The 15,602-nt window shown below is 45.6% G+C and overlaps 1 protein-coding gene across 1 annotated transcript in view; it reads left to right on the forward strand.

Moving 5' to 3' along the window:
• The window catches only part of LOC143775025 (CD5 antigen-like), a 29,538-nt gene extending 14,668 nt beyond the window's left edge, over window positions 1-14,870 (forward strand). The window contains exons 4-8 of the mRNA XM_077262840.1: window positions 3,099-3,209; window positions 5,494-5,627; window positions 6,715-6,890; window positions 12,325-12,590; window positions 14,532-14,870. Coding sequence (XP_077118955.1) covers window positions 3,099-3,209; window positions 5,494-5,627; window positions 6,715-6,890; window positions 12,325-12,590; window positions 14,532-14,782 — 938 coding nt within the window. The 3' untranslated portion in view covers window positions 14,783-14,870. The remainder of the gene's footprint in view (window positions 1-3,098; window positions 3,210-5,493; window positions 5,628-6,714; window positions 6,891-12,324; window positions 12,591-14,531) is intronic.
• Window positions 14,871-15,602: the final 732 nt, after the last annotated feature.

Consider the following 15,602-nt stretch of genomic DNA (forward strand, 5'->3'; position numbering starts at 1 on the left):
CGGAAGGGAAGTAGTGACGTTTTGAAATGCAGACTTTGATGGAATGCTCTGCGGGCGTCAGGTTGCGTTTGCAGAGCCCCTGATGTGCCTAAACAGTAGGAACTCCCCACAAGTGACTCCATTTTGGAAACTAGACCCCGAAGGAAACTTATCTAGATGTGTGGTGAGCACTTTGAACCCCCAAGTGCTTCACAGAAGTTTATAACGCAGAGCCGTGAAAATAATAAATGTTTCCTTTCCTCAAAAATATTTTTTTAGCCCAGAATTTTTTATTTTTGCAAGGGTAACAGGAGAAATTGGACCCCAATAGTTGTTGCCCAGTTTGTCCTGAGTACGCTGGTACCTCATATGTGGGGGTAAACCACTGTTTGGGTGCACGTCAGGGCTCGGAAGGGAAGTAGTGACATTTGAAATGCAGACTTTGATGGAATGGTCTGCGGGCGTCATGTTGCATTTGCAGAGCCCCTGATGTGCCTAAACAGTAGAAACACCCCACAAGTGACCCCATTTTGGAAACTAGAGCCCCCAAGGAACTTATCTAGATGTGTGGTGAGCACTTTCAACCCCCAAGTGTTTCACAGAAGTTTATAACGCAGAGCCGTGAAAATAAAAAATAATTCTTTCCTCAGAAATTATGTTTTAGCAAGTATTTTTTTATTTTTGCAAGGGTAACAGGAGAAATTGGTCCCCAATAGTTGTTGCCCAGTTTGTCCTGAGTACACTGGTACCCCATATGTGGGGGTAAACCACTGTTTGGGCGCACGTCGGGGCTTGGAAGGGAGGGAGCACCATTTGACTTTTTGAACGCAAGATTGGCTGGAATCAATGGTGGCGCCATGTTACGTTTGTAGACCCCTGATGTGCCTAAACAGTGGAAACCCCTCAATTCTAACTTCAACGCTAACCCCAACACACCCCTAACCCTAATCCCAACTGTAGCCATAACCCTAACCCCAACACACCCCTAACCACAACCCTAACCCCAACACAGCCGTAACCCTAATCCCAACCCTAACCACAACTGTAACCCCAACACACCCCTAACCCTATCCGTAACCCTAACCACAAGCCTAATCTTAACCCTAATTCCAACCCTAGCCCTAATTCCAACCCTAACTCTAATTCCAACCCTAACCCTAAGGTTGCGGATCCGTGTGAGATTTTTCCGCACGATTTTTGAAAAATCTGCAGGTAAAAGGCACTGCGCTGCGTTTTACCTGCGGATTTACAGCGGATTTCCAGTGTTTTTTTTGTGCGGATTTCACCTGCGGATTCCTATTGAGGAACAGGTGTAAAACGCTGCGGAATTCGCACAAAGAATTGACATGCTGCGGAAAATACAACGCAGCGTTTCCGCACTGAATTTTCCGCACCATGGGCACAGCGGATTTGGTTTTCCATAGGTTTACATGGTACTGTAAACCTCATGGAAAACTGCTACGAATTCGCAGCGGCCAATCCGCTGCGCATCCGCGGCCAATCCGCTGCGCATCCGCGGCCAATCCGCTGCGGATCCGCAGCCAAATCCGCACTGTGTGCACATACTCTAACCCTACCCCTAACCCTACCCTTAACCCTAACCCTAACCCTAGTTCTAACCCTAGTGGAAAAAGAAAAAAATATATTTTCTTTTTTTTATTATTGTCCCTGCCTATGGGGGTGATAAAGGGGGGGATTATTTATTATTTTTTTATTTTGATCGCTGTGATAGGTTCTATCACAGCGATCAAAATGTACTTGTAATGAATCTGCCGGCCGGCAGATTCGGCGGGCGCATTGCGCATGCGCCCGCCATTTTGGAAGATGGCGGCGCCCATGGAGAAGACGGATGGGCATCGGGAGCCTCGGTAAGTATAAGGGGGGGGGAGATCGGGGCACGGGGGGGGGGGGGGGCGTCGGAGCACGGGGGGGTGGCATAGGTGCACGGGGGGAGCGGACAGGAGAACGGGGGAGCGGAGCACAGGACGGAGGGGACTACGGGACAGATCGGTGGCTTGGGGGGGCGATCGGTGGGGTGGGGGGGCTCACATTAGGGTTTCCAGCCATGGCCGATGATATTGCAGCATCGGCCATGGCTGGATTGTAATATTTCACCAGTTTTTTTAGGTGAAATATTACAAATCAGAGCGATCGTAGCCACGGGGAGGTGAAGCCACCCCCCCTGGGCTGAAGTACCACTCCCCCTGTCCCTGCAGATCGGGTGAAATTGGAGTTAACCCTTTCACCCGATCTGCAGGGACGCGATCATTCCATGACGCCACATAGGCGTCATGGGTCGGATTGGCACGGGTTTTCATGACGCCTACGTGGCGTCATGGGTCGGGAAGGGGTTAAATAAGAAGGGAAGGCAGGAGAGCTGCAAGTACAATGTCCCAACCCAAAGCACTATGGTCTCATTTGCATAGGATTTCAATGCTGAATTTCTCATAAACTGCAGAATAGATTTCTACAAATTGGGTATGGATTTAGTCTGTATTAGTTTGTCGTGAAATCTTCATGACGGGTTCTCTTTAATAGCACCAGACTGCAGAACACTAAGGGTATGTGCACACGTTGCGGATTCCATTGCGGATTTTTCTGCGCTTTATCTGCGGATTTTGTGCAGATTTTGTGTGGAATTCTCCTGCGTTTTTTCCACCTGCGGATTCCTATAAAGGAATAGGTGTAAAACGCGGAATCCGCACAAAAAATTGACATGCTGCGAAAAATAAACCGCTGCATTTCTGCGCGGAACTTTCCGCAGCATGTGCACTGCGGATTTGGTTTTCCATAGGTTTACATGGTGCTGTACAATGCATGGAAAACTGCTGCGGACGGATGCGGGGTCTCTATCTCTACATTATGCTGATCTCAGCAAGGTGGCAAAAAGCTTGTAACATATTCTCTTTAATATGACCCTAGTAGCGGCCCTGCACATGGAACGCTTATCTTTCATTTCTTTAATATAAAACCTGAAAAATGTAAGACCCAGTTGTCAGCTCCAGGGGGTAATGGCTTTGTTTTGTTTTCTTACAGTGGCAGAGCTAGTCATAATTCAATCAAGGCTGTAACTTTTTTTAATCCTTTTTATGGTTGGCTGTATTTTTCTATGAACACAGGAAACGAGTCCAGTGTGAATGAGTGTGAGAAGGAAGGAGAGGCCGGGCAGGATTGTGGTCCCCAGAGTATTGCAGCCGTCTCCTGTAACCAGAACTTCAGCAACCATACAGGTAACCATAGGCGTTCTTATGTAGGATTTACAACCTTATCCATACAAATTGAGAATATGGGCCCGCTTAGGGCCGTCCTTGGGTGGTGCCAGCAGGCATTGATGTCTTTGGCACCCAACGTCTTCATCACTCATCCAATAATAGGTGCCCGGACTTATTGATTGAGTGCTGTTGGGTAACTATCTGAGTAGTATATAGTGGTGATAATTGAGCTCTTCATGGTATGTTTGTGTACATCACTCTGTGACTGTATTATTTGTGGCAAACCTTAAGAAGAGCATCAATAAACCGTATGTACAGGACATCCTCCAAATGAGTTTTCTGCAGAATGTTTGTCTTACATGCAGGCTTTACAATGAATATTGCTGCAGACTTTTCCCAGTATATTGTAAGGATGATGTCAAGAAGGAATTCTGGAAAAAAAAACTATTGACAAACTGCAAAGAGTTTTAACTCTCATCTTTTTTGGTCCGAGGAAAAAATCACGGCATGCACAGTTTGCCTCTAAGAATCAGATGGCCCTCACCTATTTATGTCTATGGGTTCGTGATAAAAATCAGACTGCATTCGGATGACATCTGAGTGCGGTCTGATTTTCGTGAACCAACAACAGAAAGTGGAGAAAATGTATTTTTTTTCCATCTCTTAGAAAATTTGATCACACTCTGATTAGCATAATGTGACCGATTTTCTCAGATGGAGAGAAAACTGTTGTCTGCACCTGCCCTTAGGGATATTAATGGAACTGACACCTGCCAATAAGGAATTAGAAAAAAAACTGCTTAAACCTAACGTGCGCTATAAAGACCTGTTCCTTCCAGTAAGGAATTGCAGGGTATTAAATAGAAACCAATTCTTCCAGTATTCATAGAAATGTCATGTTAATGGCGTTGTCCGGCCTTAGCCTGCAAGTTTGCAGTTAGTCTGTGTGATTGCGGATTTCAGAATCCTCACAGCTCGTACAGTGCGCAATGCGAGGATTCCCCCATGGCGGTCGTGATACTGTACGTGTGCGATTTGCAGACTTCTGGCCACATTCCAACTAGACATGTTCGGCCTCAGTGCGCTTACATTGAGCGAGGTCATGAATGTCTAGATGGCATGTGATCGCACACTTGTTTTCATGCTCCTGGTGCTGGCACCAGAGAAGGCTCACAGCCCGTAGTGTGCGCGATGTGAGGATTCACAAGTCTGCAGTCACATAATACCCCTACTTCATACACGCCATGATAGAAAAGTCCTTTATGGAGAAGGCTTTGCACCCAATATTTTTGTAATACACTTATTGTACGCAATTTTCTTCTGAGAGAAGATACTTTTTTATTTTCCCCATGGGTTCTTCTTCAGTACGTATTTTTGCATTAGTGTAAAAAGCTGACCTGCTATGGACAGCGATACATGTGCAGTGCATGGAGGTCCTCAGCCTTCCTGACACACAATAATGGCCATCATCTGCCCCCTTACAGGAATGTGAATCATATCTAGCGTCATCCCAGCATCGGGGGGGATGTGAATCGTCCTTTTGTGGTCAAAAGCCACTTATAACAACATGGCTTTTTCATTTCCTAGAAACAATTATGTATGGTATGAAAATGGGTCGCCTTTTCTGGGTCGCCTGGTTCAGGCTGATGTAAATATTAGACAGGGAATCGTTGGCTACATGACAACATTGTACAGTGAGGACACACATGGCGTCATTATGTGTCTTCTCTTATGACAGATTTACCTTGTGTTGTACTGGGAATATCCAGTGATCCTGCAGCCTGAAAAGTCGCCCACTTGCATCAGGATTATCAGACATTGGATGCTGATCAGTTGGATACTTGCTTATCGCTGGGGGGATTGACACCTGGGACCCCAGTAGTGCTGAAAGAGCAGCTCTGGAACCATGAGAATGGGGACAGAACGGACGTGGGAATGTGCAGCCTCCTCTCCATTCATTGTCTAGGACACTACTGGAAATAGCTTTACTCCGCAGTCCTATAGACAATGAATGGAGCAGAGGCCGAGCATGCACACCTCCACTCCATTCAGCACAGGGCTCGGGATTATTGTGCATAGCCCCAATCTTGGGATCACTGACTTCCTAGCGATTGGCAAGTTATATAGAATAGGGGATAACTTTATTTATTTATTCATTTTTGTGACTAACCCTATAAAGAGATAAACGAGCTATTTAACAGATTCCTGTGACAAACCTATAGATACAGTATATAGGGGGGCTTATACTGTATAATAAGCCACCAGATTGGGTGACTAACGTTCTTATGTTTCTGCTCCGCAGATGTGAGCTCATGGAGACTCTCCAGGGGCCGCAGGTCTTGTGATGGGCACGTAGAGGTGTTTACGGCTGACACATGGAGTCCTCTGTGTTTCAACAGCATCAAGAAAAGCGATGCTCCTCTGCTCTGTCAGCAGGTAAGCCCGCGAGCTGGGTAAGGCACAAGCTTAAAATGGGAATAGTCCTGGTTAGTTTAATTTTAAATTCCCTTTAAACCTTCTCGTTAAGCCGTGATATAACGCAGATGTATCGCTCCGTGACTAGGTTCATCTGTCATTCTGGAGTCTGGCTCTGCACTGGTGGCCGTGGCACTTTTAACAACTTGACATTTGGGGTGGGGGCATAAATAATGCATATAAATATGTAACAATTTTCCAAATATTAGGTAAAAGAAGCATCTCCTATCAGTAGCCTTTAGTTCCCGTTCTCTAATGGTCAGAAACCAAAATGTCTGTCTGCAGTAATTAACTGGATTCTGTTACCCAAATGTAAAGAGCATCTATAAAATGGTCATGCTTTGCCGGTGCCTTTGCTTGATTGGTTTTCAAACAGGAATTCGGAGCACCTTTAAAATAGTCCAACTATTGTACCCCCCCCCCAGTTAATATTCTCAGAGGCACACGGTGGGGGTGACCACTTGTGAGCCATAATGAGCTGCAGCCACCGCTGCCGATTAGCTCCTGTCAGTGCAGCCGGATGTGGAAGTGCACAGCATAGTGGCTGCAGCCGGGTACTACACATCCACCCCTATTGATTTGAGTAGGGGGCTGCTCTTCAGTACACGACCACCATACAGTTGACAGAGCTTTGCTGTGCAGCTCCGCAACTGAGCACATCCTCCCGCCGTACCGGAAACACCTGAGGGTACCAGATGTTGCACCCCCACCAATCAGGTATTGGTGACCTATCCTAAAGATAGTCAGTATAAAAGTCCGAGTAGGGTAATGTGGTGGTTATTTTACAAGCACCTCTGTTTTCCACGAGTAATCAGCAGGAAAAAAACTGCAAAATTTGCTGTGGATTCTTGCTGAATTGCTGTTGAGATTTGCTGCAACAAAGCAGCTAAGTGTGAACGTAATCATAGGGTGGAAATGCCTTCTAATCTGACGCTCCCCAGCTGCAGGGATACAGTCCATGTAGGAATATAATCGAGAAGGTCATATAAGGAAGACAATATATGATTTAATTCCCTCGTCTCTCCCTTTGGTCTCTTCTGCGTACCAGATGGGCTGTACACCACAGTCGCCTATATTCTCACCACTTAACAAGGTCAAGTCGTCTCTGGAGCCGGTGACTTTACAGTGTCTGGAGAATGGGAGCGCTCTGTGGGAGTGTGACAACTACGCCGTTCAGACTTGTACATCCGGCCTGACCACGTATCTGCAGTGTAACCGCGCTCGGTGAGGCCTTTATTCCATATATGAGGAGTATAAATGTGTGATGAAGGGTAGAGACTCTGCAGAAATGAATAGTTTGCAGCCATGAAATGTAGGGCGATAATTAAGCAAAAGAACAAATGTAAGTTTGCAAAGAACCTCGTATTAATCGTGATAATCGTATTGGAGCATCTTTTGTTAGAACTCTGTGTTGTGCTATTCCTCTGTTATTCCTCCTGGAAATGTAGGAATACATTGATAAAGTGGAAGTTTCCCCATGTCAGATAGTGCAGGGACACATCCTACTGACGAGGAACAGTAACTTCTAGTGACGGGAATTACAAAGGTAACGCACAGTGCATAGTTTAAGGACAAGATGCTGCAGAATTGTTATTCTATGGGGACTACTATTTGCCAAACCTGATAAGCTACGGTATTCTAAAAGGGGAATATGTAACGGAGACCTTCCGTCATGAATTATCTTACTTCATTGTAATATAAGCGCCAAAAATAGGTGGTCCTCTTTTTCAGGGCTTGTCTGCTCTGGACATCTGGGCCCGTGAGATAGGTTCGTGGAAGCTGTGGTCATCCTGTCTGCAGGACCCTCTGACAACCGTCCATAATTTTAATTAACTCCTTTCAAAATGTTCGATTAATCCTTCAAGGACTCAGAGATTTGGGGAGGAAAATAAGAAAAAAAAAATGGTGGTGCGTCTTATAATCCACTTTTAGGCCACGTTCACACTTTGCGGACTCCCTCTGTGGGTTCTCCCGCAGCGGAATTGATAAATCTGCAGGGCAAAACCGCTGCGGTTATCCCTGCAGATTTATCGCGGTTTGTTCCGCGGTTTCCGCTGCGGGATTACTCCTATACTATTGATGCTGCATATGCAGCAATATGCAGCATCAATAGTAATGGTAAAAATAATAAAACAAGGTTATACTCACCCTCTGATGTCCGGATCTCCTCGGCGCTGCACGCGCCGCTCCGGTTCCAAAGATGCTGTGCCGAGAAGGACCTTCGTGACGTCACGGTCATGTGACTGCGGCGTCATCACAGGTCCTGCTCGCACAGCAACTGAGACCGGGCGGCCGCGTGCAGCGCTGAGAGGTGAGTATAACATCATTTTTTATTTTTATTCTTTTTTTTTTTTACACTATTTATGCTTCCCAGGGCCTGGAGGAGAGTCTCCTCTCCTCCACCCCGGGTACCACCCGCACATTAGCCGCTTACTTCCCGCAACGTGGGCACAGCCCCATGCGGGAAGTAAGCGGTTAAGTGCTTTCCTATGGGTGCAGAATCGCAGCGATTCTGCACAAAGAAGTGACATGCTGCGGGTTTTAAACCGCTGCATTTCTGCGCGTTTTTTCCCGCAGCATGTGCACTGCGGTTTCCATAGGGTTTACATGTTAATGTAAACGCTATGGAAACTGCTGCGGACCCGCAGCATCAAAATCGCCGCGGATCCGCGGGAAAAACCGCAAAGTGTGAACGTGGCCTAACAGTAGCTTAAGGCCACGTTCACACTTTGCGGTTTTTCCCGCGGATCCGCGGCGATTTTGATGCTGCGGGTCTGCAGCAGTTTCCATAGCGTTTACATTAACATGTAAACCCTATGGAAACCGCAAACCGCAGTGCACATGCTGCGGGAAAAACCGCGCAGAAACGCAGCGGTTTAAAACCCGCAGCATGTCACTTCTTTGTGCAGAATCGCTGCGATTCTGCACCCATAGGAAAGCATTGAACCGCTTACTTCCCGCATGGGGCTGTGCCCACGTTGCGGGAAGTAAGCGGCTAATGTGCGGGTGGTACCCGGGGTGGAGGAGAGGAGACTCTCCTCCAGGCCCTGGGAAGCATAAATAGTGTAAAAAAAAAAAGAATAAAAATAAAAAATGATGATATACTCACCTCTCAGCGCTGCACGCGGCTGTCCGGTCTCAGTTGCTGTGCCGAACAGGACCTGTGGTGACGTCGCGGTCACATGACCGTGACGTCACGAAGGAACCGGAGCGCCGGGTGCAGCGCCGAGGAGATCCGGACGTCAGAGGGTGAGTATAACCAATTTTTATTATTTTTACCATTACTATTGATGCTGCATATTGCTGCATATGCAGCATCAATAGTATAGGAGTAATCCCGCAGCGGAAACCGCGGAACAAACCGCGATAAATCTGCAGGGATAACCGCAGCGGTTTTGCCCTGCAGATTTATCAATTCCGCTGCGGGAGAACCCACAGAGGGAGGCCGCAAAGTGTGAACGTGGCCTAACTGTGGGGAGCTGGCGGGGGAGCGAGGTCCCAGATGACAGGGTCACTGCTGCAGGAAGCTGGTGGAGGCAGGAGACGCTGCAAGCCCCAGGCTGGTATGGAGTGGTGTTCGGCGGTGGTAGTAGTGGGGTGATGCTACGGGTCCCAGGCTGGTATGAAGTGGTGGTTTTTGTTTGTTTGGTTTTTTCTTTAAATCAGATAATTTTTATTGACAGTATTCAAATTGACAACCACACACAATTGTGTCAAAAAAGGAGAATAGACATGTTTACAAACATTTTGAAACAAACCCCCAATTCCCCCCCCTCCCCCTCCCTCCCTTAAAGCCTTTATAAACAACAATAGGACAATAGCATACATTGCTTACATAATAAAACAACATCCCACTGGAATCAGTTCCTCTCCATCCATGGTTTCCAAAGTGTTTCAAAGGTTTTCACACTTTTCCTTTTCTCATAAATACCCTTTTCCAAATTAATAACCATATCAGACTGTCTATAAAATTCCTGCAGAGTCGGCGGTACCTCACTCAACCAGTGCCTGGCAATTAACTTACGCGCAACATACAATAATCTAGCTATGGCCACTTTATGATGATTTGGAACTCGGATCTCTTCCACGTATCCCAAATTAAATATCACAGGATCGCTTGCGATTGTACAGCCAATTGCTTCTCCCACTTCCAAACAGTATGAATTCAATCTCGTACATTGCCATGACATGTGTAGAATCCCTGCCCCCTCGGACTGGCACTTAGGACACTCGGAAGTCTATCTGGAGTTCTATATACTCTATGGAGCACGTATATCTGCGAGAGTCTACCCGGCTCACTTAATGATAATTGGGGAATATACTCCATGATATCCTCCCATTTATCCTCCTCTATCCTTCCCAGCTCTTCCTCCCATTTCTCTTTTGCCTTAATAGGGAATCTATTAAGAAAGGTATATAACAAATCCCTATAAATATCCGAGACTACCAATTTCGCTCCTCCCGGCGCACATACATAGTCTACCAGAATATCTCTATAAATTCCCATATCAACCGTTTTGCTCTGCGCAAGATAGGCATGTCTCAGCTGTCCATATTGAAACCTACAGGTCTCCTGCAACCCATAACTCTCCTGCAATGCCTCAAAGGATAACAATCCTTGTGCGTCCTGAATCTGAGCCACATATTGAATACCCAATGCTTTCCAATTTGTGAATTTCCCCATTTTAATAAATTCAGGTAGTATTTCATTATGCCATATTTGGGAGAGATTTGTTAAAAGTCGCACTTCTCTTGTCTTTTTAATTGCCTCCCATACGTTTTGAACCAGTGTCAAAGTAGGATAGGCCGTTCTAAACTTCCCAAATCCCCCTGCCTCCAAGCCCTGAACCAATGGGTCCCTGCCCACCAACCAAACCAAAATCCACTGGACCGAGCCCAATCCATTCTCCTCACTCCAACCTCTCCTCTGCTGACCCTGCATTGCTAAAAAGTAGATCCAGGGATTCGGAAGAGCTAGTCCCCCCCATCTTTAGGCCTCTGAAGCAATTCTAGCCTAATTCTTGGCTGTCTCTTTCCCCAAACGAGGTCTCAAAATATAGAGTTAATGGTATGAAACCACTTTTGAGGCAACCAAATGGGGAAGTTAAGCAATATATATAATAATTGGGGCATAATAATCATTTTAATTAAATTTATCCTTCCCACCACAGAGAGGTATAATTTGCACCACGCCCCTACTTTCTTCCTAAATCTGTCCAACAATGGGGACAAATTTAAATCAACGTAGCCCCAAAGATGAATAGACACTTGAACACCCAAATATTTGAAATGTTGAACCACTGACAGCTTGCTACCTTCCCCTGATATCAGGATGTCATCACCCCCTTTATCCACTAACAAGATATTTGATTTTGCCCAATTGATTTCAAGACCTGATATATCACCAAATGTCCTGAGAATATTCATCGCACCGTCCAGGGCCTCTCCAGAATTTTCTAAAAAGAGTAACATGTCATCTGCATATAGGGCTATTTTCTCCTCTATCATGCCATACCGGAACCCCCTAACCGAAGCCGAACTCCTAATTGTCTGTGCTAGGGGTTCCACTGCCAGCGCAAATAGCAGCGGAGACAGCAGACACCCCTGCCTAGTCCCCCTATATAAACCAAAACTTCCAGACAACTCTCCATTAACTCTCACCCTAGCAGTTGGAGAAGAATACAATAACCTCACCCATGAAATAAAAGTCGGACTGAAACCAAAAGATCTCAAAGTAGTAGTGGGGTGATGCTACGGGCCCCAGGCTGGTATGAAGTGGTGTTCGGCGGTGGTAGTAGTGGGGTGACGGTACGGGCCCCAGGCTGGTATGAAGTGGTGTTCGGCGGTGGTAGTAGTGGGGTGACGGTACGGGCCCCAGGCTGGTATGAAGTGGTGTTCGGCGGTGGTAGTAGTGGGGTGAAGCTACGGGCCCCAGGCTGGTAGGAGGGAGTGTGCGGTGGCTCTATCGACTTTTTGCAAAAGCCCCGAAGCCCCATGCTTTCCATGCTTTTCAATGTGATGGCGTCCTGGAAAATGGCTGCCATAGGTGGCACATGCGCAGATTGAGAACTCGGTGCCGAGATGTAGGTAGTTGTTGAATTAGGTAGCAGTGGACCTGAATGTTAATTTAGATATTTCTTGGGTTTAATAATTTTCATAGGACAAAATATATTATGTATAGAGGTTAGCTGCTACTACTATGTAACATTACATTTTTATATAACTCTGAGAACCTGACTAGGTCATATGTAAGGCATTTCAGCGTTGTGTGGAGTATAGAGAGGCCACATATATCACAGGCTGACTGTATCTACTGCCTTTCTCAGATTTGAGAACCTGTATAGAAGCGGGCTCAACTCCTGGGCACGTTCTGTACAACCCGCAGTCACCTGTGATGGAAATGTATACAGTAGGTCGTTAAAGGAGTAAAGAGGTTTTCTTAAGTATATATGAACATTAGCCAAAAAATAATTGATAATGAATAACATATTATTCATCTATTTAAAAGTTATGTCCCCATTTTCTCCATTGTATTTGACAGAACAATAAGTTTCCACTAGTGTGAATAAAGGGGTAAAATGTAATTGCTACTACCATGCTCGTCAGGGAGTGTAACTTGTGGATGTGCCGTCTTACCCTGCTGTCTGTGTGCCCCCAGAATGGAGGAGTCGTGGCTCGTCTGGCTCACCATATGTTTTGCTGCTATAATGATCCTGATTTTTTGCTGGTTTCGAGTGGTCAAGTCTTGGAAATGTTGTAATCAATGTCTGCACAAGAACGTGCTTTATATTTTCCGTAAAAGATCCAACCCCCATCATGAAATTCATGCACGGAGGAGCATTTACCACCGGGAACCCCCAAATGTCCAAGTCCAGGAAACCAATAGTCCTCCATCTTCTCCGGGAGTTGTGCAGGATCCGAGCGGTAAGTTTTACTTGTGAAATATAGACTGTACTTTCCCCCTGTACAGAGGCATTTGTGAAGCAGACAAGTCTCCGTTCACATCAGGGAGGGGTTTCTGTGCTAGTATTGATGAAACCCGTGAGACTGATTTGTGCACCTGATCCCATGTTGCAATAACATTATCTCTTTCTTTATATATAAAAATGTACAACTTTCTAATATACTTGTATTAAGAATGGTGGCCACATCTGAAGCGATCGGTACTGGATCCAGGCAACTCCCATTCTAATTTGTGCTCAGTTCAGGAAAAAAGTTTCCTGTATCAGCACCTCATCAGGGCTGTGAGTGAAGGCATGGGCACCTCCTCAGGGCTGTGAGTGAAGGCATTGGCACCTCCTCAGGGCTGTGAGTGAAGGCATTGGCACCTCATCAGGGCTGTGAGTGAAGGTATCGGCACCTCGTGAGGGCTGTGAGTGAAGGCATGGGCACCTCATGAGGGCTGTGAGTGAAGGCATGGGCACCTCATGAGGGCTGTGAGTGAAGGCATTGGCACCTCATGAGGGCTGTGAGTGAAGGTATCGGCGCCTCATCAGGGCTGTGAGTGAAGGCATTGGCACCTCATCAGGGCTGTGAGTGAAGGTATCGGTGCCTCATCAGGGCTGTGAGTGTAGGCATGGGCACCTCATGAGGGCGGTGAGTGAAGGCATGGGCACCTCATGAGGGCTGTGAGTGAAGGCATTGGCACCTCATGAGGGCTGTGAGTGAAGGTATCGGCGCCTCATCAGGGCTGTGAGTGAAGGCATTGGCACCTCATCAGGGCTGTAAGTGAAGGTATCGGTGCCTCATCAGGGCTGTGAGTGTAGGCATGGGCACCTCATGAGGGCTGTGAGTAAAGGGGGCTGGCTGACAAGCTCATTTCAGTAGCTAAGCCAGGCCTTTTTTCTATCAGACAGAGAAGAGGGCCAACTTGGTTTTTGAGTAGAGCTTGTCAATCAGCCCCCTTCACTCACAGCACTGATGAGGTGCCAACACAGGAAACTCTGTTCTGTGATGAGTACAAGTTTGAATAGGAGTTGTGTAGACCTGAGACCGGAGTTGATCTCTTGAGGTCGGGGCAAGTTTCTCTCTCTACTTCTTGAATCTTGTTTAGTGATGGTGATATGGAGACTGAATGCAGATGCTTTGTTTACGGCCTTCTTGGTGGCATTAGGGGATTCTCTACCTAGGTTAATACGATTAATCCCCAATCCCCATAGTTTTAAGCGCGCCCTAAAAACGCATTTGTTCAGACTGGCCTACCGCCTCAACGCATTAACCTAACTATCCCTGTGTGGCCTAATAAAAAAAACAAAAACAAAAAACAAACATAATCAGGTTCCTTGCATCGTGTTCTCATACACTTTATGCAGTAATAGCCTCTGTGTCTGTACTGCTACATACTTAGGCTGTTATCTGGTTCATGCAGCTTTACATGAACACCCGAGCCTTACACTATGGCTGGTCCAACTAACTAAAGCAATTGTTACCATCCACCTCTCGTGTCTCCCCTTTTCCTCATAGTTTGTAAGCTTGCGAGCAGGGCCCTCATTCCTCCTGGTATCTGTTTTGAATTGTGATTTCTGTTATGCTGTAATGTCTATTGTCTGTACAAGTCTCCTCTATAAGTTGTAAAGCGCTGCGGAATATGTTGGCGCTATATAAATAAAATTATTATTATTATTATTATTATTATTCTCCTGGAAAGAAACCTGAACGTCTTTCATTAGCTCACTGTCAGTCTCACAATGATTGAATGGCCTTTTTTTGCTTTGCTGAATTTCTTAAAAAGTAAAATTTGTTTTTGCTTGGATTAGATATACCTGTTCCAAAGGTCCAGACAAACCGTAAAGTATTGTTCTTTCAACAGATACTCTTGCATTCTCCTCAAGTTTTGTTTTCCCTTTTTTTTGTTTTTGGCAATAGAAGTGAACGCTTTGCTGGCGCCTCATGGTTTCCAGTTGAATCACACCATCACCCCTCCGCCCAGCTACATGCACGCGCTGCGTGTTTTGTCCAGACCTCTGGAGAACACACGGACTCCGCCACCAAGCTACCTCGAAGCGCTAAAGATTCTGTCTCGTCCAGTCTTAGTCCATGTTAATGCAACAGAATACTATGAAGAGAAAGAGGACCTGGATGTTCTTACCTCTAAAGAGAAAGGAGAGGACTGTTAGTGCCAATTAGGAAATTGTGATTTTATTCTATGATTAATTATATTTATAGACGTTATCTGGAACTTTTTATAAACATATTAGCAGTAAATCCCTCATGTTTTGGTGTCTGATTGCCTACTGGGTCTCTTTTACAATATCTACTTCTTTATTTATTATATTATTTGCACAAATCACTAGACATTTTTGGGGCCCCAATGGGTGCTGAGTAACATGCTAAACTATTATATTTTTTTATATATATATATTTCTATGGTTGTCCAGGACTCTTACTAATTCATGCAGAAGTCTCAAACACTCTACACTTTGGAGCCCAAGGGCCCCTAAATTCTGAGATGATTGTGTCGAGGGGTCACAGATACCAGCGCTTGATTTTTTCAGCCTAATGTGCACTGCAATACCTATACCGGCCTCTAGCCAATCAGAGACTGGTAGTTGACGTCAGGCGCCATTCTGGCTGTGGAAGAGGAAAATGACTCTGTTCGCGGAGAGTACGAGGGCAGGTGAGAAGAATTTTTTTTCTTTTTTTGTATGTGAAGAATGTCAGAATGGGGATTATTACAAGAAGTACATGTACTATATTATTACAAGGTTACGACCAGGACAAGGGATATTATTACAGGAGGGTGGACCAGGATGGGGGACATTAAAGGATAAGGAGCAGAATTATTATATGGGGCTAATTGTGAAACAATATTACTGGGTGAGGGGAAAAAAGAGGGGGAAAAAAGTTGCGGTATTTAGAATCTATTTTTTAATTTTTAAAGTAATGAAAAAATACCAAAAATATCTTGATACTAACTATTTTATATGCAAACCAAAA

This window comes from Ranitomeya variabilis, chromosome 5 (assembly GCF_051348905.1).
Source record: "Ranitomeya variabilis isolate aRanVar5 chromosome 5, aRanVar5.hap1, whole genome shotgun sequence".
Lineage (NCBI taxonomy): Eukaryota > Metazoa > Chordata > Amphibia > Anura > Dendrobatidae > Ranitomeya > Ranitomeya variabilis.